General features: G+C 35.5%; 1 protein-coding gene across 3 annotated transcripts in view; it reads left to right on the plus strand.

Moving 5' to 3' along the window:
- PALS1 (protein associated with LIN7 1, MAGUK p55 family member) overlaps positions 1-22847 on the plus strand; it is a 108591-nt gene that overhangs the window by 68353 nt on the left and 17391 nt on the right. For all 3 annotated transcript variants that reach the window (XM_004370961.2, XM_023726302.1, XM_023726303.1), the window contains 7 exons: positions 2270-2347; positions 2886-3032; positions 4182-4343; positions 5682-5759; positions 15928-16111; positions 19693-19764; positions 20113-20184. In XM_004370961.2, the coding sequence (XP_004371018.1) occupies positions 2270-2347; positions 2886-3032; positions 4182-4343; positions 5682-5759; positions 15928-16111; positions 19693-19764; positions 20113-20184 (793 nt within the window). The remainder of the gene's footprint in view (positions 1-2269; positions 2348-2885; positions 3033-4181; positions 4344-5681; positions 5760-15927; positions 16112-19692; positions 19765-20112; positions 20185-22847) is intronic.

Genomic DNA, 22847 nt, shown 5'->3' on the forward strand with positions numbered 1-22847 from the left:
GTGGTTAAGAGCTTGGCTGCTAACCAAAAGGTTGGCAGTTCGAATCCACCAGCTGCTCCTTGGAAACCCTATGGGGCAGTTCTACTCTGTCCTGTGAAGTCATTGTGAGTCGGAATCGACTTGGTGGCAACAGGTTTTTTGGCACGTTTTTAATCCAGAGTTGTCTTTCTCCCTTCATAGTTACCTTATCCAGCTATCAAAAGGTATATAATCAGGGAATATAAATTTCATTTTAAATTAACCTAAATTTTATATATCTTAGAAAAGTAAACACCCTGTTTTAAAAATCAGCTTTTTAATTACCCACTTTAGTTTTTGGATCACTGCCCTTGTCCGTTAGTAAGATTTAGTGGCATTCTTGAAGAAGATAGTAATTGCTATGCTATCCTGTTTAGAACTCTGCAATTAGAAACTTGTTTTTCTAGGTTCAGACACCTACCTATAAAAAGGTCAGGCTGGTTTTGGTACTGTCATTGCTTTGTATCCACTTGTTGCTGTCAAATTAGTTAATCCTCAAATTAATCTCTTGCGTTTGATAAGGGAGCTAGTAATAAATGATTTAAAATAGTCATAAAAGGTATTATAGCATTGCTGGGTTCCTGTTTTCAGTCATGAGTTAGTCTTGTAAAAATTGTGCTGTATGTGGATTCACTTCTCTACATTTTCATTAATGATGATAATTTTGATTTTGGTATCTGTTTTTGCAAAGCACTCTTTTTGGTGGGTAATCAGAGAAAAGTGGAGCCATGGTGGTGCATTGGTTAAGAAGCTTGGCTGCTAACCATAAGGTCAGCAGTTCGAATACACCAGCTGCTCCTTGGAAACCCTGTGGGGCAGTTCTCCTCTGTCCTATAGGGTCACTATGAATCGGAATCGATTAGACGGCAACGGGCTAATTAGAGAAAGAGGAACCTGGGGTATGAGGACAGAAGAGGAAACAAAATCAAAGATATTGACAGTAGGATCACACATAGCACAATCTTTGGGGTAAAAGTAGTCCGTAGACTAAAACTTGTACCTTAAATATTTATGTTAAAACAGTTTGGCGGTAAATGCACTGAGCATACAACTCAAGTGATTATAAATTTAAAAGGGAAATAAATAAAGCAGAAAAAAGAAATTGAAAGAACAATATATTTAATTATAAAATTATACGTTACATCTTTATATGAGTAAATGTCAAAGTGCTATCAAGTGTGTGTTTATTCTAAGAAAATATAAATTGCCATAGTGACTCAAGAAGAGATAGCAAAAATAAAATAGACCGCTAACTATAGATAAAGTCAAGTGTTACTCAGATTTCTACCTTTAAAAAAAGTACCAGGTCCAGATGATTTTATTCACAAGCTCTATCAAAACATTCAGGTACATATAATTCTTATGTTAAATAAACTGTTCTCACATAAAGATAGAACAATCCCTAATTGATTGTGCTAGGATAGTGTAACCTAGATACTAAAAGCAGACAATAGTTTTGTAGAATCAGGAATAGTAATGCAGAAATCTTAAAATGTGTATATTGCTCATCTAGAACTATATTAAAGTAGTAATTTATTATGTGCTAGGTATTGTGCTAAGTACTTTATATGGATTATCTCAATCTTTTAAGAGCCTTAAATGGTAGGTGCCATTCTACAGATAAAGATACACGCTAAAAAAAAAAGTTAATCGTAACCAAGTGGAGTTTATCCTAGGATTGCTTGACTTAAGGAAAAGTAATGTAATTCACTGTATTAAGGTTATTGTTCCATTACGGTCATATAAATTTATCTTAGTAGTCTGTAACTCTTAAGTTGTCATCTCTGATTCACAGTGTAGTTACATAAACATAGGATTATAAAACTAGAAAACTGTAAAACGGAAAACTGTAAAATAGGAAGATAACTGTTAGAATACTTTTTCTTCCCTTAATGTTTCTATTCCTTATATTTCCTTATGTTTTTATTATTTTATTATTAGTTTATTATATAGTATGTTGGATGAAACTTTCAAGAAGAAAATATTTTATTCATAGGCATAAATATCAAAATCTTATCTAGTATTTTTAATAAGGAATTATGTTACCATGATAACAAGGTTAGAAGCGGTGGGGGGTGGGGAGGGAGGGGAAAATTTTATCTTTTTTTTTTTCTTATAATTGTTTTTAGCGCTTTTCCTTCTTACAAGTATTTTTTACTACTTATACTTTTTAAAAAAAATACTAACCTGTGTAAGTGCTGCTGATATTTTCTACAACCTAGGAAAAATAATACTTATTGTTATTTCTTAGGTACAAACTGTTTTGAAGCCAATTTATCAGAAGGAAGGGCAAGAATTAACTGCTTTGCTGAATGCCCCACATATTCAGGTAGAAAATGGACAGAGCATTATATGGTTTTTCTAGCATTCATCATTTAAAAAAAAAAAGACTCTTATTACTGTAAGAGACCTCAAAAATTATCTAGCTTGTTTCCAGATTTGCAGCTGTCTCAGCAAAATAATTGTTATTGTTGTTGGGTAATACGTTTGTGTATTTAAAATTAACCAAATTTTTTTGAAACTTTTTATTCTTCAAAATTTAGACAAAAATTTCTCCTTTTTTTTTGGTTGTAATGTATTTTCCATAAATCCTTAATTACCTAGAGTATTTTAAGTGTGAAGTGTTCTAGGTATTTTAGACTTTCGTAACTCATCCCAGCGTATGCCTTGACATACCATACACATTTATTAGCTGTAAAGCATTTGCACTTAAGATGGAAAGTTTGGAAACAGATCTGCATATGTAATTATAGCACGTCTTTCAGAGATTTAATGATCAGAGTACTGTGTACACAATTAGGTTAAAAATCGCTCTACATAAATAGATTATGCTGTTACTTAAAATGCTCTGTGTTTCTTTGAAACAGGCATTTTTACTGGCCCATGATAAGGTTGCTGAGCAGGAAATGCAGCTAGAGCCCATTACAGATGAGAATGCTTATGAAAGCATTGGCCAGTATGGAGGAGAAACTGTAAAAATAGTTCGTATAGAAAAGGCTCGCGATATTCCATTGGTAAGTGTTCCACATCTCTAATGTGAGATTCTTTCTGAACGAGGGATCTTGTATATAGCAGATAATTGACGAGCCCACTGCCTTGGTGGCGATTTTTCTCTTTTGAGGTTCATTTGTTGGAGTTACTTTATATTCCTGCTTTCACCCCTTATTTGGTTGAGTAAAGTTTTTCATCATCTTTTCTCACCTATATGATGGAAATAATAGCTTGTGAAATAATTGTTGAGGTACGAAGAAGGGATAAATAATTTGATTATTCTCCCAGTTTACTTTCCTTAACAGTCGTTAGAAATTCTGATCTTTTTATTCAGTTAAATTTATTGAAACACATTTACTTATATACTTCAGATATTCTTAGATGTATTCCTTAATGTTTATATTTGCTTTATAGTTTTTATATGTAAAACTTTTTTTTAACTTCTTTTTTTGTCTTCTATCAATGGTTTAGTTTTATTTTCAGAAAAAATATGAACTCAATTTTATAAGCAGTTTATGTAACTGGTTTTTATCCTGCCAAAGGAAGTTGGAAAGTCATGAGAAAATTTTCAAATGAAAGTTTTGTTCTGTGTGTCATATTTCCAAATTTTCAGCATACATTTTTCAGTTGTGCTTCCAGTTTGTGTAATAAATATTACACATTTACTATTAATACTACATTTTAATGTGAATTGGATGTAGCTACAATATTTAACATGTTGAATAATCAACCAGATTTGTATTCATTACATCATTGTATTTTTTATTTAAAAACGGAGGACTTTTATAGTTATAAGTCATGGTCACTAATTACATCTAAATGTAATGTAACCATTTGAACAGCATCCAATATTTAGAGAAAAAAACCGATTATAGGTCTTCACACGTTGTTTGTAAGCAAGTGCATTTTTCTGCTGTTGTATGCTTCAGAAGTCTGCTTGATTTCAGAATTCTAATGAGTGTTTATTAAAAAGGAAATGTTGTGGGAAAAATCGTCAGCTTTCAAATCTAATTTTCTTGGTTACTGTAGTCATGTAAGTACTTTTTTTTTTTTTTTTAGGTAACTGAAGGTTGGTATTGTTGAATATGTATAAATAGAAAAAATAATTTAAAAATGAAGCAATGTTTAAAAAATTGTATTTTTGTTTTAAAATTGATATTGAATTTTTTTAGGGTGCCACAGTTCGTAATGAAATGGATTCTGTCATCATTAGTCGGATAGTAAAAGGAGGTGCTGCAGAGAAAAGTGGTCTGTTACATGAAGGAGATGAAGTTCTGGAGATAAATGGCATTGAAATTCGGGGAAAAGACGTCAATGAGGTTTTTGACATATTGGTAAGTTGACACAAGTAGAAGAATCAATAGGTTTTTTAAAAGCTGTTTTCCTTGTTACTACATTTAAGGATAAAATATTTTTTAAAAAATTAAGAGCACTAGACAATTTCTAGCCTAATTTTCACATGATGTAATTGTTTACCCATTGTTGTTAGATTTTTTACTTCTGGATGGATGCCACTGGTGTTTTTTTACTTTATCTGAGCTTTATTACTACCAACTGTATTTTATTTGTCTCAAAGTCAGTAATAATGTAACTTACTGATTTATTCAACAGATGTTTATTGAGTGCCTATTATGTGCTAGCCGCTGGGGAAACAGTAATAAAACAAAGTGCTGCACCCTCATGGTTTTTATGTTCATTTTGTTTTCTTATTATCTATAACTAATTGTTGTTTTCCTAACAATATTAGTCAATATAGTTGATATAGACCTGCACTGTCTAATACAGTAGCCGCTAGCTACATGTGGGTATTTAAAGTTAAGTAAAATTCAAGATTTAGTTCCTTATTCATACTGGCTGTACTTCACATGCTCAAAAGCAACATGTAGCTAATGGCTACCATACTGGACAGGATAGATATAGAACATTTTCATTGTTTTAGAACATTCTATTGGGCAGTGCTGGTATAATCAGGAAATCATTTATAGTCAACTTTGGAGGACAGTATATGATAACTTTTTATATACCCACAGATACGGTTTATATTCTTAATTACTTAGTATCAGTTGTTACATTAGAATCTGTCCTGTGTGCTAATGTCTGTTGTGGAATCTAGAAAACATCCTTAGCTCCTTATTCAGTCAGTGATGTACTGGGAAATAACAGTGAACCGACCAGTAAGATTCTGTACAGTTAAAAAATAGAATGGATGACTGAGACAAGGCATCTGGAAATTGAGAATATTTTGCATGTTTGCATATTTAGATGACTTTTCTAATGCTGGTCACAATTACTATTTCAAGTTCTACTGTATTAAAATTTATGCCAGAGTAAATAACCCAGAATTATTATATCACTGTGGCATCTGCCAGCCTTTCACTGTGGAATCTTCCTACCTGGACATTGAATGGAAGACAAAAACCAAGACTTACGGGCTACGTAGCTTTCCCCAGTGGACCAGAATTTGCAAAATGCAGTATTCCAGGACAGTTCTAGTGTAATGGAGTCCTTGAAAAGCATAATTTGTGCTTCTGATGAAATGGGATTTATCTTTACTGATTTTAAGCCTACTGAAGTGTTCCAGAATCGTCTAGTTTAGGGAATATTAATCATAAGATCATGAAAAGTTTTCATAAATAATAAACTCAAAAAATAACCCCATCTTTCTATTACAGTCTGATATGCATGGTACTTTGACATTTGTTCTGATTCCCAGTCAACAGATCAAGCCTCCTCCTGCCAAGGAAACAGTAGTAAGTGGTTTTTGTGTTCTAATATTTGTTGTCCAATGGTTACTGTTTACTTTTGAGTATCAGCAGTATCACTCTAAATGTTTCTTACACTCAAGTAAAAACAGCTGACTTCAGTAGGTTTTATTTAAATAAATGTGAAATAATGAAATGTGAAATAATTCAAATTTAGTAAACTCTGAACTTTTTCTATAAAAAGAAAATATTTCATTTTTAGAATTTTTATGATTTCTAGCATTGAACTTTGTCTTTTTCTGTAGTTATAGGTGGGCTTATTTAACCTAACAACATTTAGTATAGGGGGAAGTGCCTTTACAAAATATGTGCAACTCTTATTTTAGAGTATGTATTAAACATTTACTCAGCTTGCTGTATTAAAAGATAGACGTCATAGCTATATGATCACTATAGGCAGTCCCCGGGTTACGAACGAGATCTGTTCCTAAGTCTGTCTTTAAGTCGAATTTGTAGGTGAGTCAGAACAGGTACATACTTATTTAATGTCAGTTAGTCAAACGTTTGTCTCCAGTATATAGTATATATTTTACCTTTATATGCTATGAAACACTTCCAAACTGCTGCAGTGTTTTCTTGAACATTACAAAGTAGTGCATGCGTTTGTTATTACAAACCATTGTATGTATTTAACTTAGATTTTTGTTATAATAAGCTTTATGGCAGTCTGTTAAGTACAGGTTGTCCACAAGTCAGACGTTCATAACCTGGGGATTGCCTGTAATTCCACTCTTAGATATATACCCAAGAAAATTGAAAACATACATCCACATAAAACTTGTACCTGAATGTTCATAGCAGCATTATTCATAATAGTCATAAAGTAGAAACAACACAAATGTTGACTAGCTAATGAATAGAAAACAAAATATGATATATCCATACAACAGAATATTATTTGGCAATAAAAAAGGAATGAAGTACCGATACATGCTCTAACACAGACGAGCCTTGAAAACGTGCTAAGTGAAAGAAGCCTGTCACAAAAGGCCACATATTGATTCATTTATGTGGAATGTCCAGAATAGGCAAATCCATAGAGACAGAAAATAAATTATTGGTTCCTTAGGTGTGAGAGTGGGAGGTTAGAGGGGATTAGGAATGATTGCTAATGGGTTTGGGGTTTCTATTTGGACTGATAAACTAAAATTGATGGTGGTGATGGTTGCATAGTTTTGTGAATATACTAAACACCAATGAATTGTGTATACTTTAAATGGGTGAATTAATTGTATGGCATGTGAATTATATCTCAGTGAAGTTGTGGAAAAGTGATAGACTTCAAGATGCTGGATTAACATGGAAGCCTGATGTATTGCATCTGTTATTATTCTTTTATAAAAGCATAACAGTTTGAAAGAAAACATAGTTTCATTTTTTTCAGTGTTTCATCACAGTTATGCTTTATATTTTGGCTATTACTCCATGGTTTTCTCTTAATAGAATGTATTGAATTTGATATTGCATCTGCAGCCTTCCTTCTGCTTATAGTTCTTTGTAGCCAGAGAAATGAGGAAGTAGAGTTTGTCTCTGAGTCCAAACAGCCTGATTCTCTGTGTACTATGCCCTTATACTTAACTGGCCCTGAACTTCAAAAGTAGCTCTACAGACTAGGAGATTCAGTAGAGGAGGGCTGGAATATGCCCTTTTATACTTACAATAGTCTGGTCCTCCTTCTGAGTAAATGGCTTTTGTATTTTGAAAGTGAATGTCAGAGGTTATGACATGTTGACATTTCTGCTTTCAGAGTCTAGAATTCTCTAGAAGTCATTTCCTTTATGGATAAAATAAAGTGTTATGCTGATGTTTGCTGCTTGTTATTGTATGCAAACTTAGAATATCATACTAATTAAATTAGAACAAGGATCACTTTGATATAAGGATGAAATAACTTACTTTTACCCATTTTTCAGTGGCTATTTAATTCCCACCTTTCATTACTGATTAAGAACAGAAGGCTAGTTTAATCTGAAAACCAAAGGAATGTCTCTTAGACGGCACGTTGAAAAATATACATTCCTTGTGAGCAATCTCAGGAGCTGCTTAACTAGAAAATGAAGGAGCTACTTAACTGGAAAATGAAATAACTTAAAAAAGAAAAACGGTAGGGAAAGAGGGAGGGAAGGAGATGGACAAGAAGGATGGATGCCACGTTTATCCCTTTTAAAATATAGCATTTGATTATGACGAGTCTTTTAAAAATAGAAACAGTGATGTGCAATTTTTTTTTCCTTCCTTTCCTCTTACTGTGAAGAACTCTCAAGTAATATCTCATGAAGCTTTTTTTCAGTCAGACCTAACAGGTTTAAAATGAACTACTGTTATTAAAGCTCACATTGACACTTTTCACAAAGAAAACAATGATAGGAAATCATAATTTTAGTTGGCATATGCCGAATAATTATCTACTGGGTTAATCAAAAGAAATTAAAACCAGTTTATTGAGCATCATTATAGTATAGGTCATGATCTAACAAAAGCAACAGAAGGCATCTTTCTGATCTACATTTTGTGACGGTAGAAAGAAACCTGTTTAAGAAAGACTGACAAAGTAGGTGTTACCTGAAACCCTGCTGTAAGCACTTGCTGAATTATAGCAGCATGTACTGCAAGAGTAAGCTATGTCAGGAGAAGTAGTTAAGTTTGTTTTGCATCCACACGTAGCAGCTGGTGGCCACTTTATCAGTAGCAGAGGGCACCTGTCAGTTCACTTCCTGGTGGGCTAGGAATTCACTAGACTAGATGATTCTTAAGGTCCCTCCCAGTTATAACAATCTGTGATTTTAACTAAAAAGCTGTATGTTTCCATACAGAAAGTCTGCCTGGTCTGTTAGTACTGAGGAGCCCAGGTGGTGCAGTGATGAAAGCGCTCAGCTGCTAACTGACAGGTCAGCGATTCATACCCACCAGCCGCTCGGCGGGAGAAAGATGTGGCAGTGTGCTTCCGTAAAGATTACAGCCTTGGAAACCCTATGGGGCAGTTCTCTGTCCTACAGGGTCGCTATGAGTGAGAATTGACTCAGCAGCAGTGGGTTTAAAGTTAGTACTCAGGTAGGTTTTAGAATCTTGTTAACCTTATTTTAGATAATTGATAGGTATGGTTGCGCCTAATTCATTTATCTCTGAATGCTAAGTAAGTTCTAATGGAATCTTACTAATGTAGTCAAAAGAATTCTTATCTTCCACTCTTAAAAATGTACCTTTTTTTTCACATGCAGGTAGCACGTTTGGAATTTATCACATATTCTTTGACCATACTTGCTTCCCACTCTCACAACTGTATTCTGCCGCAGTACTTTAAGTCTTTTATTTCCTTATCTATTATCATTGTTTCAATTTCTTCCCTTAATTCAGAGATTTTTTTATTGTTCAATAAATGTTAGCTATTACTATGATTACTTACTCTGTGGCAGGCACTGTGCTAATCATTTTATATGTTGTGTCTCATTTAATCCTCATAACATCCCTATGAAGTATAAATATCTCTATTATTCTCGTTTAACAGTTATTGAGACTAGAACTTAGAAAGGTCAAGTTATTTGCCCAAGCCCACTGTTGATAAGTGACAATCAGGACTGGAACCTATGTTCATTCTAGAATCTATGCTTTTAACTGCTGTTCAGTATAGCAAGTAATGTCCCACACAGCCCCTAAATATTAGAAGGTCTACGTTACTATTTATCTAAAGAAAATAATTAGTATACCATGATGGGAAATTGGTACTGTAGACGAGTTAACCTCTTAGTAGCTGTTTTTATGACAATAGGAAGTCTGGATTCTCAGGAGGACAACCCAAAACTAAACCTGTTGCTGACGACTCATAGTAACACTATAGGACAGAGTAGAACTGCCCCCATAGGGTTTCCAAAGCTGTAAACTTTATGGAAGCAGGCTGCCACATCTTTCTCCCAAGGATGACAGCAAAAGCACATTGTTAGACTTTTGTGTTTGAAATTGCTGTAGGCTCCTACTCTTTGCCTGTAGCGGACTTGAGATCTCTAGTATGACTGGAGTCACAACTGATGCTTCTCACGTGCTACACGTATGATGATTTATGGGGTCTGAGCTAGGAGGATAGAAGAGAGATGTGGTCTAAGAGGAACTTTATGAGGCTGCTAAAATCACAGTGCAGGGATTTGAATCACAGAATTAGACATTAGCCCAGTGGTATTAATAATTTAAATATATTCTTAGGGGTCCTAAACAATTTTTTTCCCCTTATAATGAATCTGTCTGTGTACTAGGTACTATGCTAAGCGCTGGGTTTATAATAATGATTATTACATAAAATAATTATAGTTTGTGGTAAGTGGTAAGATGGGAATAAACAGGATGTGATCGTGGAGAATAAAAAGAGATGAGGTTAATTTAGAGAGGGTGATCAGGAAAAGTCTCTTGGAAGAGGTAACATGAATCTGAGACCCATAGGATGTGATGGAGCCAGGCCTGTTAATTGCCAGGAGGAGAGCTTTCCAGGTATAATTTCTAAAGAGCTTTGTGTTTGGAAAACCTGTGTGGGTGGTGCAAAGTGGGGAGGGGAATGGAGGTGGGAAGGGGTGGTAAGAGATGAGGGTGAAAAGGATGCAAGGCCAGATCAGGTAGGTGAACTTGGCCATGGTAAAGAGTTTGGATTTTAAATATAGTGACATGATCTGATTTGTATTTAAAAAGTACTTTTGGCTGCTGTGTGGAAATTGGATTAGAAAATGGAAGCAAGGAGGTTTAGGAAATCATTGTTGAAGTAAGGGTAAATAAAGCATGATGATGGCTTAAATCTGGATTATAACAGGGGCAATAGACGATGAATGAATCAGGCTTTCTCTTGGAAGTAGAAATGACAGGATCTTGTGATGAACATGGAGTGTGAAGGAAAGGGAGAAAGCAAGGACAGGTAGAGAGTGGTGCCACTGACTAAAGGGGAATCGGAGGAAGAACAGGTTTTGGGAGAATAATCAAGAGTTCTGTTTCACAAGTTTGAGAGCCCTGTGGAGCATCCATGTGGAGATACTTAGTGCGTAGAGGTGAATACATTAGTCTGGAACTCAAAGGAGAGGTCTGGGCTATAGTTATATTTATTGTGGGGAGAGCAGGTCAAGGGAGGAGTCTGTTTACATGTACTTTTAAGTGCTTATAAAAAATCCTACAGATTTTAAAAAATGCTTGTTTCAGGATTTTTGCAGCCTATAAAGATAACTGGGTTGTAAGGGAAAGTTGAGAATCACTGCTGTCAAATGCATTTACTTTCCTATTGTCATTTGGTGCCACTGAGTTGATTTCACCTCATAGCAACCCCATGTGACAGAGTAGAACTACCCCATAGGATTTTCTTGGCTGTAATATATGGGAGTAGATCACCAGGTCTTTCTCCTGCGAGGCCACTGGGTGGTGTCTTGGTCATCTAGTGCTACCACGACAGAAATACCACAAGTGGATGGCTCCAACAAAGAGAAGTTCATTCTGTCATAGTCCAGTAGGTTCAAAGTCTGAATGCAGGGCACCAGCTCCAGGGGAAGGTTTTTTCTCTCTGTCAGCTCTGGAGGAATGTCCTTGTCATCAGTCTTCCCTTGGTCTGGGAGCATCTAAGCGCAGGAACCTCAGGTACAAAGGATGCGCTCTGCTCCTGGCACTGCTTTCTTGGTGATATGAGGTCCCCATGTCTCTCTGCTCACTTCTCTCTTTTATATCTCAAAAGAGATTGGCTTAAGACACTATCTGATCTTGTAGATCTCATCAGTGTAACTGCCACTAATCCATCTCATTACATCATAGTGATAGAATATACAACACATAGGGAAATCACATCAGATGACAGTGCTGGGAATCATGACCTAAACAAGTTGACGGATATTTTTAGGGGACACAATTCAGTCCATGACAGGTCGGTTCAAACTACCAACCTTTTGGTTAGCAGCAGAGCACTTAACTGTTGCACCTCTAGGGCTCCTTACTTTCCTATTAGAGGTATAAAGTGTATTATATAATTTTTATCTTACTTTTTTCTCATGTGGAAGAAGTTCTGGAATTTTGTAATGCAGTAAGATTTTTATAAATTGGTATTTTATCAGAAAGGCAAAAAAATATAGAAAATGTCAGTGTATATTAGACTGACATCCTTGTTCAAGTTAGGGTAATTGCTCTGTTAAGTTTGCTATTGCCCTAAGGTTCATATTCCTGACTGTTTAGAAAACCAAAACCAAGCCCACTGCTGTCAAGTGGATTCCAGCTCTGCTTACTTTGCATCAGTTGGATGTCCCACAGATATCTCAAACTTCTTGTGTAAAAAAAATGGAAGAGGACAAATAATAAACATATTCCTTTTGAGGGCTGGAGGAAAGGAATCTCAGGACTGAGGGATGTAGTTTGCTTAACACTGCAAAGACTTTCCTTGATACTATCCTTAATTTTACAAAAGTCTCTTAAGGGTAAAGGCTAGGCTAAACATAAAGACTCACCTCCACTATTTTGTAGATTATTATTTCTCTTCCACAAGTAATTTTAGAAGTTAAAGATAAATTTACCGTAATAATAAATATAGAAATAAAAATTACAAAGAAAAATTATTCTGGAGCGTTGAATCCCTTAGGAAAGATGTCAGTAAACCGCAATGAATCATTACCCCTTTACCTTTTTTCCCATTTCATCACTAGGACTTCAGATGTGAATAGCTCAAGGAAAAGGAAAAGAAAGAAAATGTGGGGCTGGAAGATAATTGTGTCTAAAAACTCCTATAATTTAAAATTTCAACAGAGAAAGTTCAGTTGGTTTTAGAAACCAAACACTGCTTTGATCAGATACACTGTACTGGTATTACTACAGCATTGTTAACCTTGGAGCTTTCATGTAGGGATCAGGTTTTTACTTCATTTAAAAAGGGCTTTGTTTTCCTTTATATGGAAAAATAAATAAATCAGCCACCAACAGCTGGAGAGGAAAAGACTGGTGGAGATAACTTCTAGAATCCATCAGTGGAGTATGTGGATAGAATCACATTCTGCATGTCAAGGCAATACCTAGATTTTAGTTGAATCAGATGGGTAATTTATCTGATGAAATAAACTTTGCTTAGGAAAAATACATCCAAAAATGCTTTTGCTCTTAATTTTAGGGAACATTTTAGATGACTTTAGATAAACTTGTCACATAAACAAAGCATGTCCTCTGTACTACTCCTCCTGGCAGTCTTGCCCAGGCCTAAACAAGGAGGGACCCCATTCCAAACCAGCTAAATCAGAATATTCAAGGAGTAAGACCTAGGCCAAAGCAGCCTAGGGGAAGCATCTCTGGATGATTGTGTTGACCTCTGGGAAAAGTCAGAAGGCCTAGATATACCCTCCTTACTGGTATATCTAATTTCCCCCAGGGCAGTAATTCCCTAAGATTTGTGTACATACCGATTACCCAAGAAACTTGGTTAAAATGCAGAGTCTGAAAGTTTGAAATGTGGCCTGAGAATTCTGTATTTTAATAAACATCCCAGGTAGGTGATCTGAGCACAACACTTTCAAAAATAACGTGCTGTCAGTTTTGCTTTCAGAAACTGATTTGATAAAATCATCAATCAGGGTAACAAGTAGTATGATTTTATAGGTCTCTAAGGAATCTGATAACAAAAAATTATCTTTCTGCTATCTCAAGTGATCCCTAAAATTTCCATTTTTAGATTCCCTAGGGTATTTGCACATCAATAAAAAGCTACAAATAAAGTGCACTAAAGCTTAAGATTCACTTGCTTTACTTCAGTTTCCCTGTTTGTATATTAAGCCTGAAACTTCCACACTTAAGTTAGATACAGTAGTTAGTAAAATATTTTTTTTGAAATTAAAAAAATAAAATTCTTTATCTAATGACACCCCCAAGTCAGATTTCTGAAAGAGGCTGTTGATTTCATGAGGATTCTAGGCTATTATACTATATAATGGAAGGACATCTGTATGTTTGTCTTTATCACTTAGAAAATAGTTTATCCTCACTAAACAGACAATAGAAAAGTGGTAACTTTGGCTTCCCACAATACTGGGGAAGCCAGCACAACTTTCCAAGGCAAGGTCATGGAAGCGTCATTGGCACATCCAAATTCCCTGAGGGACCAAATTACTGGGCTGAGGGCTGTGGGGACCATGGTCTCTGGGAACATCTAGCTCAGTTGGCATAACATAGTTTATAAAGAAAATGTTCTACAGTCTACTTCGGTGAGTAGTGTCTGGGGTCTTAAAAACTTGTGGGCAGCCATCTGAGATACTCCACTAGTCTCACTCCATCTGGAGCAAGGGAGAATGAAGAAAACCAAAGACACAAGGGAAAGATTAGTCCAAAGGGCTAATGGACCACAACTACCACAGCCACCACCAGCCTGAGTCCAGCACAACTAGATGATGCCCAGCCACCACCACCGACTGCTCTGACAGGGTTCACGAGAGAGGGTCCTAGATAGAGCTGGAGAAAAATGTAGAACAAAATTCTAACTCACAAAAAAAAAAAAAAGACCAGAGTTACTGGTCTGACAGAGACTGGAGAAACCCTGAAGAGTGTGGCTCCCAGATACCCTTTTAGCTCAGTAAAGTCACTCCTAAGATTCACCCTTTAGCCAAAGATTAGACAGGCCCATAAAACAAAATGAGGCTAAATGGGCAAGGACAGGAAGGCAGGAGGAGACAGGAAAGCTGGTAATGGGGAACCCAAGGTCAAGAAGGGGAGAGTGTTGACATGTTGTGGGGTTGGCAACCAATGTCACAAAACAATAAGTGTATTGTTTAATGAGAAACTAGTTTACTTTGTAAACCTTCACCTACAGTACAATAAAAAAATTTTTAAAAATAGTTTGTCTATCTTAACATGAAGATAATCAGACTAGTATTATGTCTATGATATGTGGCTTCAGTTACTTGAGGGTAAAAGACTTGAGGAAAAAACCAAAAAAACCTGTTGCCATCTAGTCAATTCTGACTCATAGTGTCCCTATAGGACAGAGTAGAACTGCCCCATAGAGTTTCCAAGGAGCGTCTGGTGGATTCGAACTGCTGCCGACCTTTTGGTTGGCAGCCGTAGCTCTTAACCACTGTGCCACCAGGGTTTCTGACTAAAGAAAGCCAGATAGCAATTAGGGGCAGAAATGGACTCAGAATTATAAAATGTTTAGGCTGCCAATCTATTATTTGGCTCATTGAACCAGAGCTTGGCAATTTGACCTATGTGGGGCACAAGTACTTACTGCATATAGGTATTGGATCTCATTAGATGATAGTCGGCTTCTTACAGACTTTGGAAATGCCACTTGCCCAGATTAGGTAAAAATTAGAGATGGAGAAGTTAAAGAGAATGTTAATTCCCTTATATCTTCTTAGAACTACAGAGTGCTTTGTTGAATCTTATAGAGGCATATTAGGACAAAATGGCATAAGAAATAGCTTTCTATAAAGTTTGTGTGAATTCTTACCTTTAATGTAAAATAGCATAACACAGTTCTTTTATTTAGATATTCAGAACCACTTATTTTTGGCAAAAAAACAATAACTTAGATCATTAATAATTATTTCAAAACCTACGTAGACCACAAGTAGGAATTGATTATAAACTTGATATAGATAATTTTAACATTTTGGGTTGTTACCTGTGTCATGAACCTAAGCATGTACACTGAGAGATTAAGACACATTTGCACCATAGTGGGGTCAAGAGGGATGACAGCCTCAGAGAAACTGACATATACATACCTGTTCAGATGACCAGATCTGGTGACATTTAAGGTCTCTCTTTTCTGGTAGTAGTGGCTTAGAAAATTGCATACCTTATTGCAGAGTCATTGTTTTCACAGGTTAGGGATTGGAGGGGGCTGGGAGTTCTCTACATCCCTTTTGCTTCTCTCAAGCCTTTGAAGCACCTTTGCACCCCAACTTGTTAGCTGCTAACAGTACAGTGTTTTGGACATTCCTACACGTGTTTGCAGTCAACAGAGAGACTAACATGAGTGAAAACAACAGATGAACCTGAGAAAATACTGCCCAAAAAGTACTGTTATTTAACTAAATACCCTTCTTTCGACTCATAGTTTCCTTGCACCCGTGAAAAATAGTAACACTTTAATTATATTTTTGCTGAATATTTTGTGTTGCCACTTCTTTATTATTGTTGCTGTTTTATTTTTACCTTTATCTTTTAGATCCATGTAAAAGCTCATTTTGACTATGACCCCTCAGATGACCCCTATGTTCCATGTCGGGAGTTAGGTCTGTCTTTTCAAAAAGGTGATATACTTCATGTGATTAGTCAAGAAGATCCAAATTGGTGGCAGGCCTACCGGGAAGGGGATGAAGATAATCAGCCTCTAGCTGGGCTTGTTCCAGGTAAGAGACAACATAGCAGAAAGTGCATAGTATTAAAAGAACATTTAAAATGTAAGCCTTTTGCAAGGAAAAATTCACTTTAAAATTATGCATTTACTTTTTCATGTAGTTGGGTTTTTATGTTGTATCTGTAGCATAAGTATCTTGAGTAGAAATGTGAGCAGTTTGTGGGATTTTAGAGTGGAATTATATTGTTGCTTCATCCGCTAGTCTCATGTCCTACTACATTCATTATCCTGCTATCAAGACAACAAAAGTTGTATTGAACCCTTATTCTTTAACAGTAGATTATCATCAATTGGAGTATCAAACTTTTGATATATAAGAAGGAATATGTTAAAATGCATCACTTTATAAGAAATCAGGAGAGTAATAACACTGCTGAATTTATCACTTCTAAGATATATTAACAGGGGCAGTGTGGTGGTTCAGTGGTGGAATTCTCGCTTTCCATGCAGGAGACCATGGTTTGATTACCAACCAGTACATCTCTTGTGCAGCCACCAGCTGTCGGTTAGTGGAGGCTTGTGTGTTGCTGTGATTCGGAACAGGTTTCAGAGGAGCTTCCAGACTAAGACAGACTAGGAAGAAAAGGCCTGGTGATCTACTTCCAAAAATCAGCCAGTTAAAACCCTATGGGTCGCAACAGTCTGATCCCCAAATGATTATGGAGATGGTACAGGACCAGGCAACATTTAATTCCATTGTGCATGGGGCCAACTTGACGGCAGCTAGCAAGAAGAAGATACCTTAGGATGGAAATAGGGTCCTCAAAAATTTTTATTATTACGAAGAAAATTGTCTCTTACATGAAGCTAAAACTCACATTGGACCTTAAAGTTATTAAGGGAATGTGTTTCTTAGAGAGGGATGATGATACATAATAGAATGAAGTGTATACATATAATTGTTCCTACGAAGTATTCTAGCAGTTCCCAGGATGGGAATAGGATGGAAAGAGAGGAACAGAACCAAGGGGAGTAGAATAAGATAGTAAAGAAGGCAAAGGAAGACATACAGTATGATGAGGGTATTTGTTCAGTAAATATTTGTTATATCTGCATTGTGTAAGCCACTGTGCTTAGTACTGAAATGAACGAGCTTTTATTCCCTATTTGACTTGATAGCATATCCATTAATACTTACAGGTATTTTTTTCTTTTTTATGTTGCCTACATTATACTTCCATGGTATCATGTTTGTGTACCTCTATTATAATACTTCCTACATTATATTGTTTATCTTTCCTCCCTACCACTAGCTGGCCCAAGTTATACACTTCTTAAGGTCAGAGACTGCAACTTACTTATTTTTTTAATCCAGGCAATGAAAGATGGTTTTTGAAAATAGTTCTGCTGGCAGCGGTGCTTCTGAATTAGACCTAAGGCTTTTTGTAAGTTTTCCTAGCTTTATGTTTTGCCAATATAATTTTTTAGGATCATCCCTCCTACTGACACCCTAAGATCTCAAGCATCATGGATTGCCTTACATGAATTTGACTACAATTAATAGAAGATTTAGGAGAAAGAAGGCAAGAGATCCTGTAGAAAAGAGGGCTTGAGACAGTGAGTCCTAAGAAATGTTTACTATTAGAGAAACATATAGTGGGAACAGAGGAAGCTGTCCAGAGACTTTGGAACAGTTTATAAGGGCTCCCGTCTGTCTCAGATTAAACCAAGGAAATTTTCTAAGATATAAGAAATTCCATATAATATTTACTTTTTTTTCTTAATTGCATAATGTCTCGAAAAGCCCAATTCTACATACTGGAAGTAAATTTTGTCTATATGCATAGTCCATAGGAAGGCACAGTGGGCTTCTTATGTTAAGGTTAGAGGATGATTTATACTCTTTGGTTTTAATGGCTTTCTAGTATTACTTTCCAGCTTAGTTGGGAAGACTTTAAACTTTGTATTATAAAAACCAGTGAGATATTTTTTCATTGTTGTTGTTTCTTTTCTGTTTTTTACGGAAGTGCCTGTTGCTCATTTCCTTTCTCCATGTCCCCTTGTTGTCTTGATGAAAAGAACCAGAGGTGTAAAGGGCTCTTCCTTTCATGTTATAGGACATTCCTCTAGAATTCTGGAGTCTTGGACAGCCATCGCGGTTCTACGTAGTGCTTGCGCCAAATATCAGTTTGGTATCTTCTCACCATGCCAGCCTTAGCCCATAAATATTTAGAACTAGTGTTTATTGATTGATTAATTGCATTAAGTTTCTGAAAGTAGATAGATGAGCCAAGGACATTTCAATGACACCATTTCTAACTTTTTGCATAGGATTAAGACTGGATCCACTTTAGTTTTAGTTGATACGGTTATTCATCCCTTATAATTCAAAAAGACAATGGTTTTCTGTCAGAATTAGAAGAATTTTAAGGAGTCATAATGTCCACCTCCCATTAGTGTCTGCTCCTATTACAAAATAACCGATATATGTTCCCTGCTATAGAAATGTGCCACAAAAGTACATCACTGTAAAGTTTTAAAATATTTTTTAAATGTAAATGATTAAATTTTGCTCTTGACTTTTAAAGTGAAATACTTTTTTTTTTTAAATTGTATTCTTAAATTTTTTCTTCTAATCATAGCACTTGTTTTCCTAAGAAAGCAGTCTGTACAGCTCTGGGAGATAACTTGGTGTCCTTTAATATTTCTTATGTGTGTCACACTCAGTGTTAATCTTTTTGCTTGTACTCTTATGAAATGCACTAAATTCTGTAGATTATCCAAATGGATGGAATTTGCTTAGTGATTTTTAAGAATCCCTGGCTTGAAACTGAAAGAATTAGATCTAAAAGTATGGAACTCTAATATAATATAGAATTTTCCAAGTGAAATCACTTTTATCCTTCAAAAAAATATATTTTAAGGTACAGGTGTGAAAATTAGATGAAGGTCAGAAACCTTGGGAAAGCCCCTGTATTAAAATCTTAATCCTGTAAGGAAAAAGCATAATTGTATTTTCCATTTATCTGTATCATTGGTAACTTAAATGTGTAAATAAAAATTGTAACCATATACATACATGCATACATATATGCACACATACATATATATAAAGACCCCCCCCCCAAAAAAAAAGGACAAGAATAATAAATGTAATGTAAAAAAAAAATAGTGTCCTGGAATTGAAAAGTGTTGATGAATGACTGCATATTATTTTGGAAAGTTAACTCTTAGAATTGATTTGCTAGATTTGAGATAATTCTAAGTGATCAGTATCATTGTAAAACTTAACCATAGTACTTTCCACATAGTAAATACTCAGTGAATGCTTTTAAAAAATTGAACTGTTAAGATTTTCTAGCACTGGTTTATTATCTTTTCTAATAGATGATATATATTCCAGTAATACATGCCATAGTATTGGTTGAAAGCAGAGTTGACACTTAATACTTTTAAACATTTGGAGGCTTTTAGATATTATAGCTGACATCACTCTTATGTCGTGAGGGATTTGCATGTAGGGGAGGGAATATAAATGAAGAATTACTTCTTTTAAATATTTCCCCTTGATTAAAAAAAAAGCAAACTTTTTATCCTAAATATTTTACTCTTCTTTTTCTTTCTGCTAATAAGGGAAAAGCTTTCAGCAGCAAAGGGAAGCCATGAAGCAGACCATAGAAGAAGATAAGGAGCCAGAAAAATCAGGTTGGACACTTATATTTGACATTCATAAGAGGTTTCTTGGGTCCTTATCTGGGACCATGTTTAAATTTGCATATCAGTTAGAACTTTCAAGAAAGATATATTCATGTGAGAGGCAAAACTGATTATCTTAGGACTGTAAAGAAAGAACAAGATTTAAGTATTAAAGATTATCTGTTTATAATGGAAAATTATAACTACATCTCCAAAAATAGTTCTTCTGTTAACAATGTAATAAGTATTTATAATTATTTAAATTAGAAACAATTTGTATTCTTCAATTTGAAATATGTAGCTTTGTTTAAGAAAACAAATACCACATTTATAGTTATGCTTATGGTTGCTCAACAGGAAAACTGTGGTGTGCAAAGAAGAATAAAAAGAAGAGGAAAAAGGTTTTGTATAATGCCAATAAAAATGATGGTAAGTTCTACTCTCAGATGCAGTTGGAGTTATATCTGAAAGGGTTCAAATTCTGACACTTTAAAGAAATCAAACTGATACTCAGAGAGTTTTAGTCCTGCTTTGTCCATTAATGTATCATTTGTGCTTGAGAAAGTCTTTTGACAAATTATTTTCTGTTGGAAACTGTGAATAATGCAGTGTTCTGAATTCTGAGATAAACTAGGATAAAAATTAAAGTACTATTTAACATATAGATATAATATTGATAGTTTCCTCAATTTTTTCTCTACTTAAACTGTTTGTACAAGTAATACAAACTTCTTACAAATTCTAGCAATACAGCTATGTTTAAAGTAAAAAGTGAAAACTTTGTCTACAATGAGAACTCATGTCACAGAAGCAGCCTATTCCACAATCCTACTGCCTGCTGGCTGAGTCAGGCACACAGAAGTGTTTTTTGTTGTTGCTATTTTAATTTATTGCTAAGATGAAAAAAGAAGTTGGGACAACACTGGGCTCATATTTCCAAGTGACATCAATCTGCTGAACCTAAGTAATGGCCGTTGCATTTATATTGGGCACCTACCGTCCAGTTCAATAGTCTTCACCACTCCCAACCTAATTTACTGATTTTCCTTACCTCCTTGGTTAGTTCTTTGGCCATTTGAATTTGCTGCCCCTGCTTCAGTTCACAGAAACAAGCCAAATAATAAAGCAAAGATACTCCTTAACTTCTTACACAGTTTTAAGCTGTATTCTGTCAATAACTTGAAATAATGTGGAGCCCTGGTGGCAGAACGGTTAAGCACTCAGCTGCTAACCAAAAGGTTGGCAGTTTGAACCCACCCAGTGGTTTCAAGGGAGAAAGACCTGATGGTCTGCTTCTGTAAAGATAACAGCCTAGAACCCTATGGGGCAGTTCTACTCTGTCACAAAGGGTTGCTGTGAGTCAAAAACTGGCTTGATGGCACCTAACATAAATTAAACTAATAAAGATAAATTGTTATAGATTACTGAAATATTCCATACAAAACAATATCTGAGATTCCATTGACTTTAATAAAAAAAATTTTTTTCTAAAATATTGTTAGTTGTTGTTAGGTGCCGTCAGGTTGGTTCCGACTCATAGCCACCCTATGCACCACAGAACGAAACACTGCCCAGTCCTGCGCCATGCTCACGATGATTGTTATGCTTGAGCCCATTGTTGCAGCCACTGTGTCAGTCCATCTCGTTGATGGTCTTCCTCTTTTTTCGCTAACCCTGTACTTTACCAAGAATGATGTCCTTCTCCAGGGACTGATCCTTCCTGACATGTCCAAAGTATGTAAGACGTAGTCTTGCCATCCTTCCTTCTAAGAAGCATTGTGGCTGTGCTTCTTCCAAGACAGACGGAATGCTAAAATAAGCACACCTAAATGCTAACTGACAAATTATTTAACTAAGATTTATTGAATTTTAATCCTCTCCTCTTTACTTGGGTAAGTGATTAATATCTGTGTCTTCATCTTTTTAAATAGACTAAAATTAACTGATGGAGCTGTAAGGGCTACTATAGAAAATTTGGCAAATTTTAAAGTCTACAGATATATCTGATTATACATGTTAGAAGAAGGAATTCAGATTTTTCAGAGGGAAAAGCATTTTGGGAAGGGAAGAGATTATATTTGCAGTTCACAATAGTGTCATCATTGTCAGTATTCTTATTAATAATAACTACCGTTTAAAATAACTGCTGTATTCCAGGGGCAGTATCAGATGCTTTAGATAACATTTGTCCATTTAGTTCTCAAAATAAATTCCCTGAGGTTACAGATGAATAAATTCAAGTTCAAATATTAAAGTGACCTGTTGAAGTTCTCACAGCTAATATATGGCTGAGTTTGAATTTAAACAAATATATTTTGAGCTCCTACTATGTGTAAGAGTTGGTGCTAAGGACTGGCAAGACCAAGATGGTCCCCTGCCCTCGTGAAATGTAGAGCTGAGGAGAAGGTCGGACTGCACATCAGATGGTCTTTCCCAGTCAGGTGAAATAACAAGGGAGGGCATAGCAGGCTGCTGGTTGTCTGCTTTTGCTTACACCACTTGACAGCTCTGATTTCATCTGAATTATGGGCTATCAGAATATTACCCCACCCATTATAATTTACACCTCATCTTGAGTCATGATTCCAGGTTAGTATTCTAGAATAGAGTAAACATAAATGCAGAGTATGGTAGCACAAGTATAACCTGTTTCCAAGGCGTACAGTTACAGGAAGATATTTTGGCTTTCTCTAACATGCACACTAGTTTTAGCCAGTATTTATAAATGTTTATGTATGCCAGGTATTCTGCTCAGTATATTCATTATATCTGATCCTTAAGACAACCCTTTAAGTAAAGTATTAGTATCCCCATTTTACAAAAATGACAGGTATTATTCTCATTTGTTTATCTCTTGGTGATCCACCCTCTGTCAGAATATTGACTGCAAATTAGCTATATTACATAAGCAGTAGTATAATTATGTTGTAGTAGACATTCAAACACAGTATGAAACAAGAAGCAATAAGAATTGCCAGAAGGATTAATATATACAGTAGTTGTCTGGTTGATTTTCATAGTATCTCGGCAAGGACATAATGACAGGGAAATGCTCATCATATAATACTACCCAGTTATTGCTATCATGATCC

This window comes from Trichechus manatus, unplaced genomic scaffold (genome assembly GCF_000243295.1).
Source record: "Trichechus manatus latirostris isolate Lorelei unplaced genomic scaffold, TriManLat1.0 scaffold00010, whole genome shotgun sequence".
In the NCBI taxonomy this organism is placed as follows: Eukaryota; Metazoa; Chordata; class Mammalia; order Sirenia; family Trichechidae; genus Trichechus; species Trichechus manatus.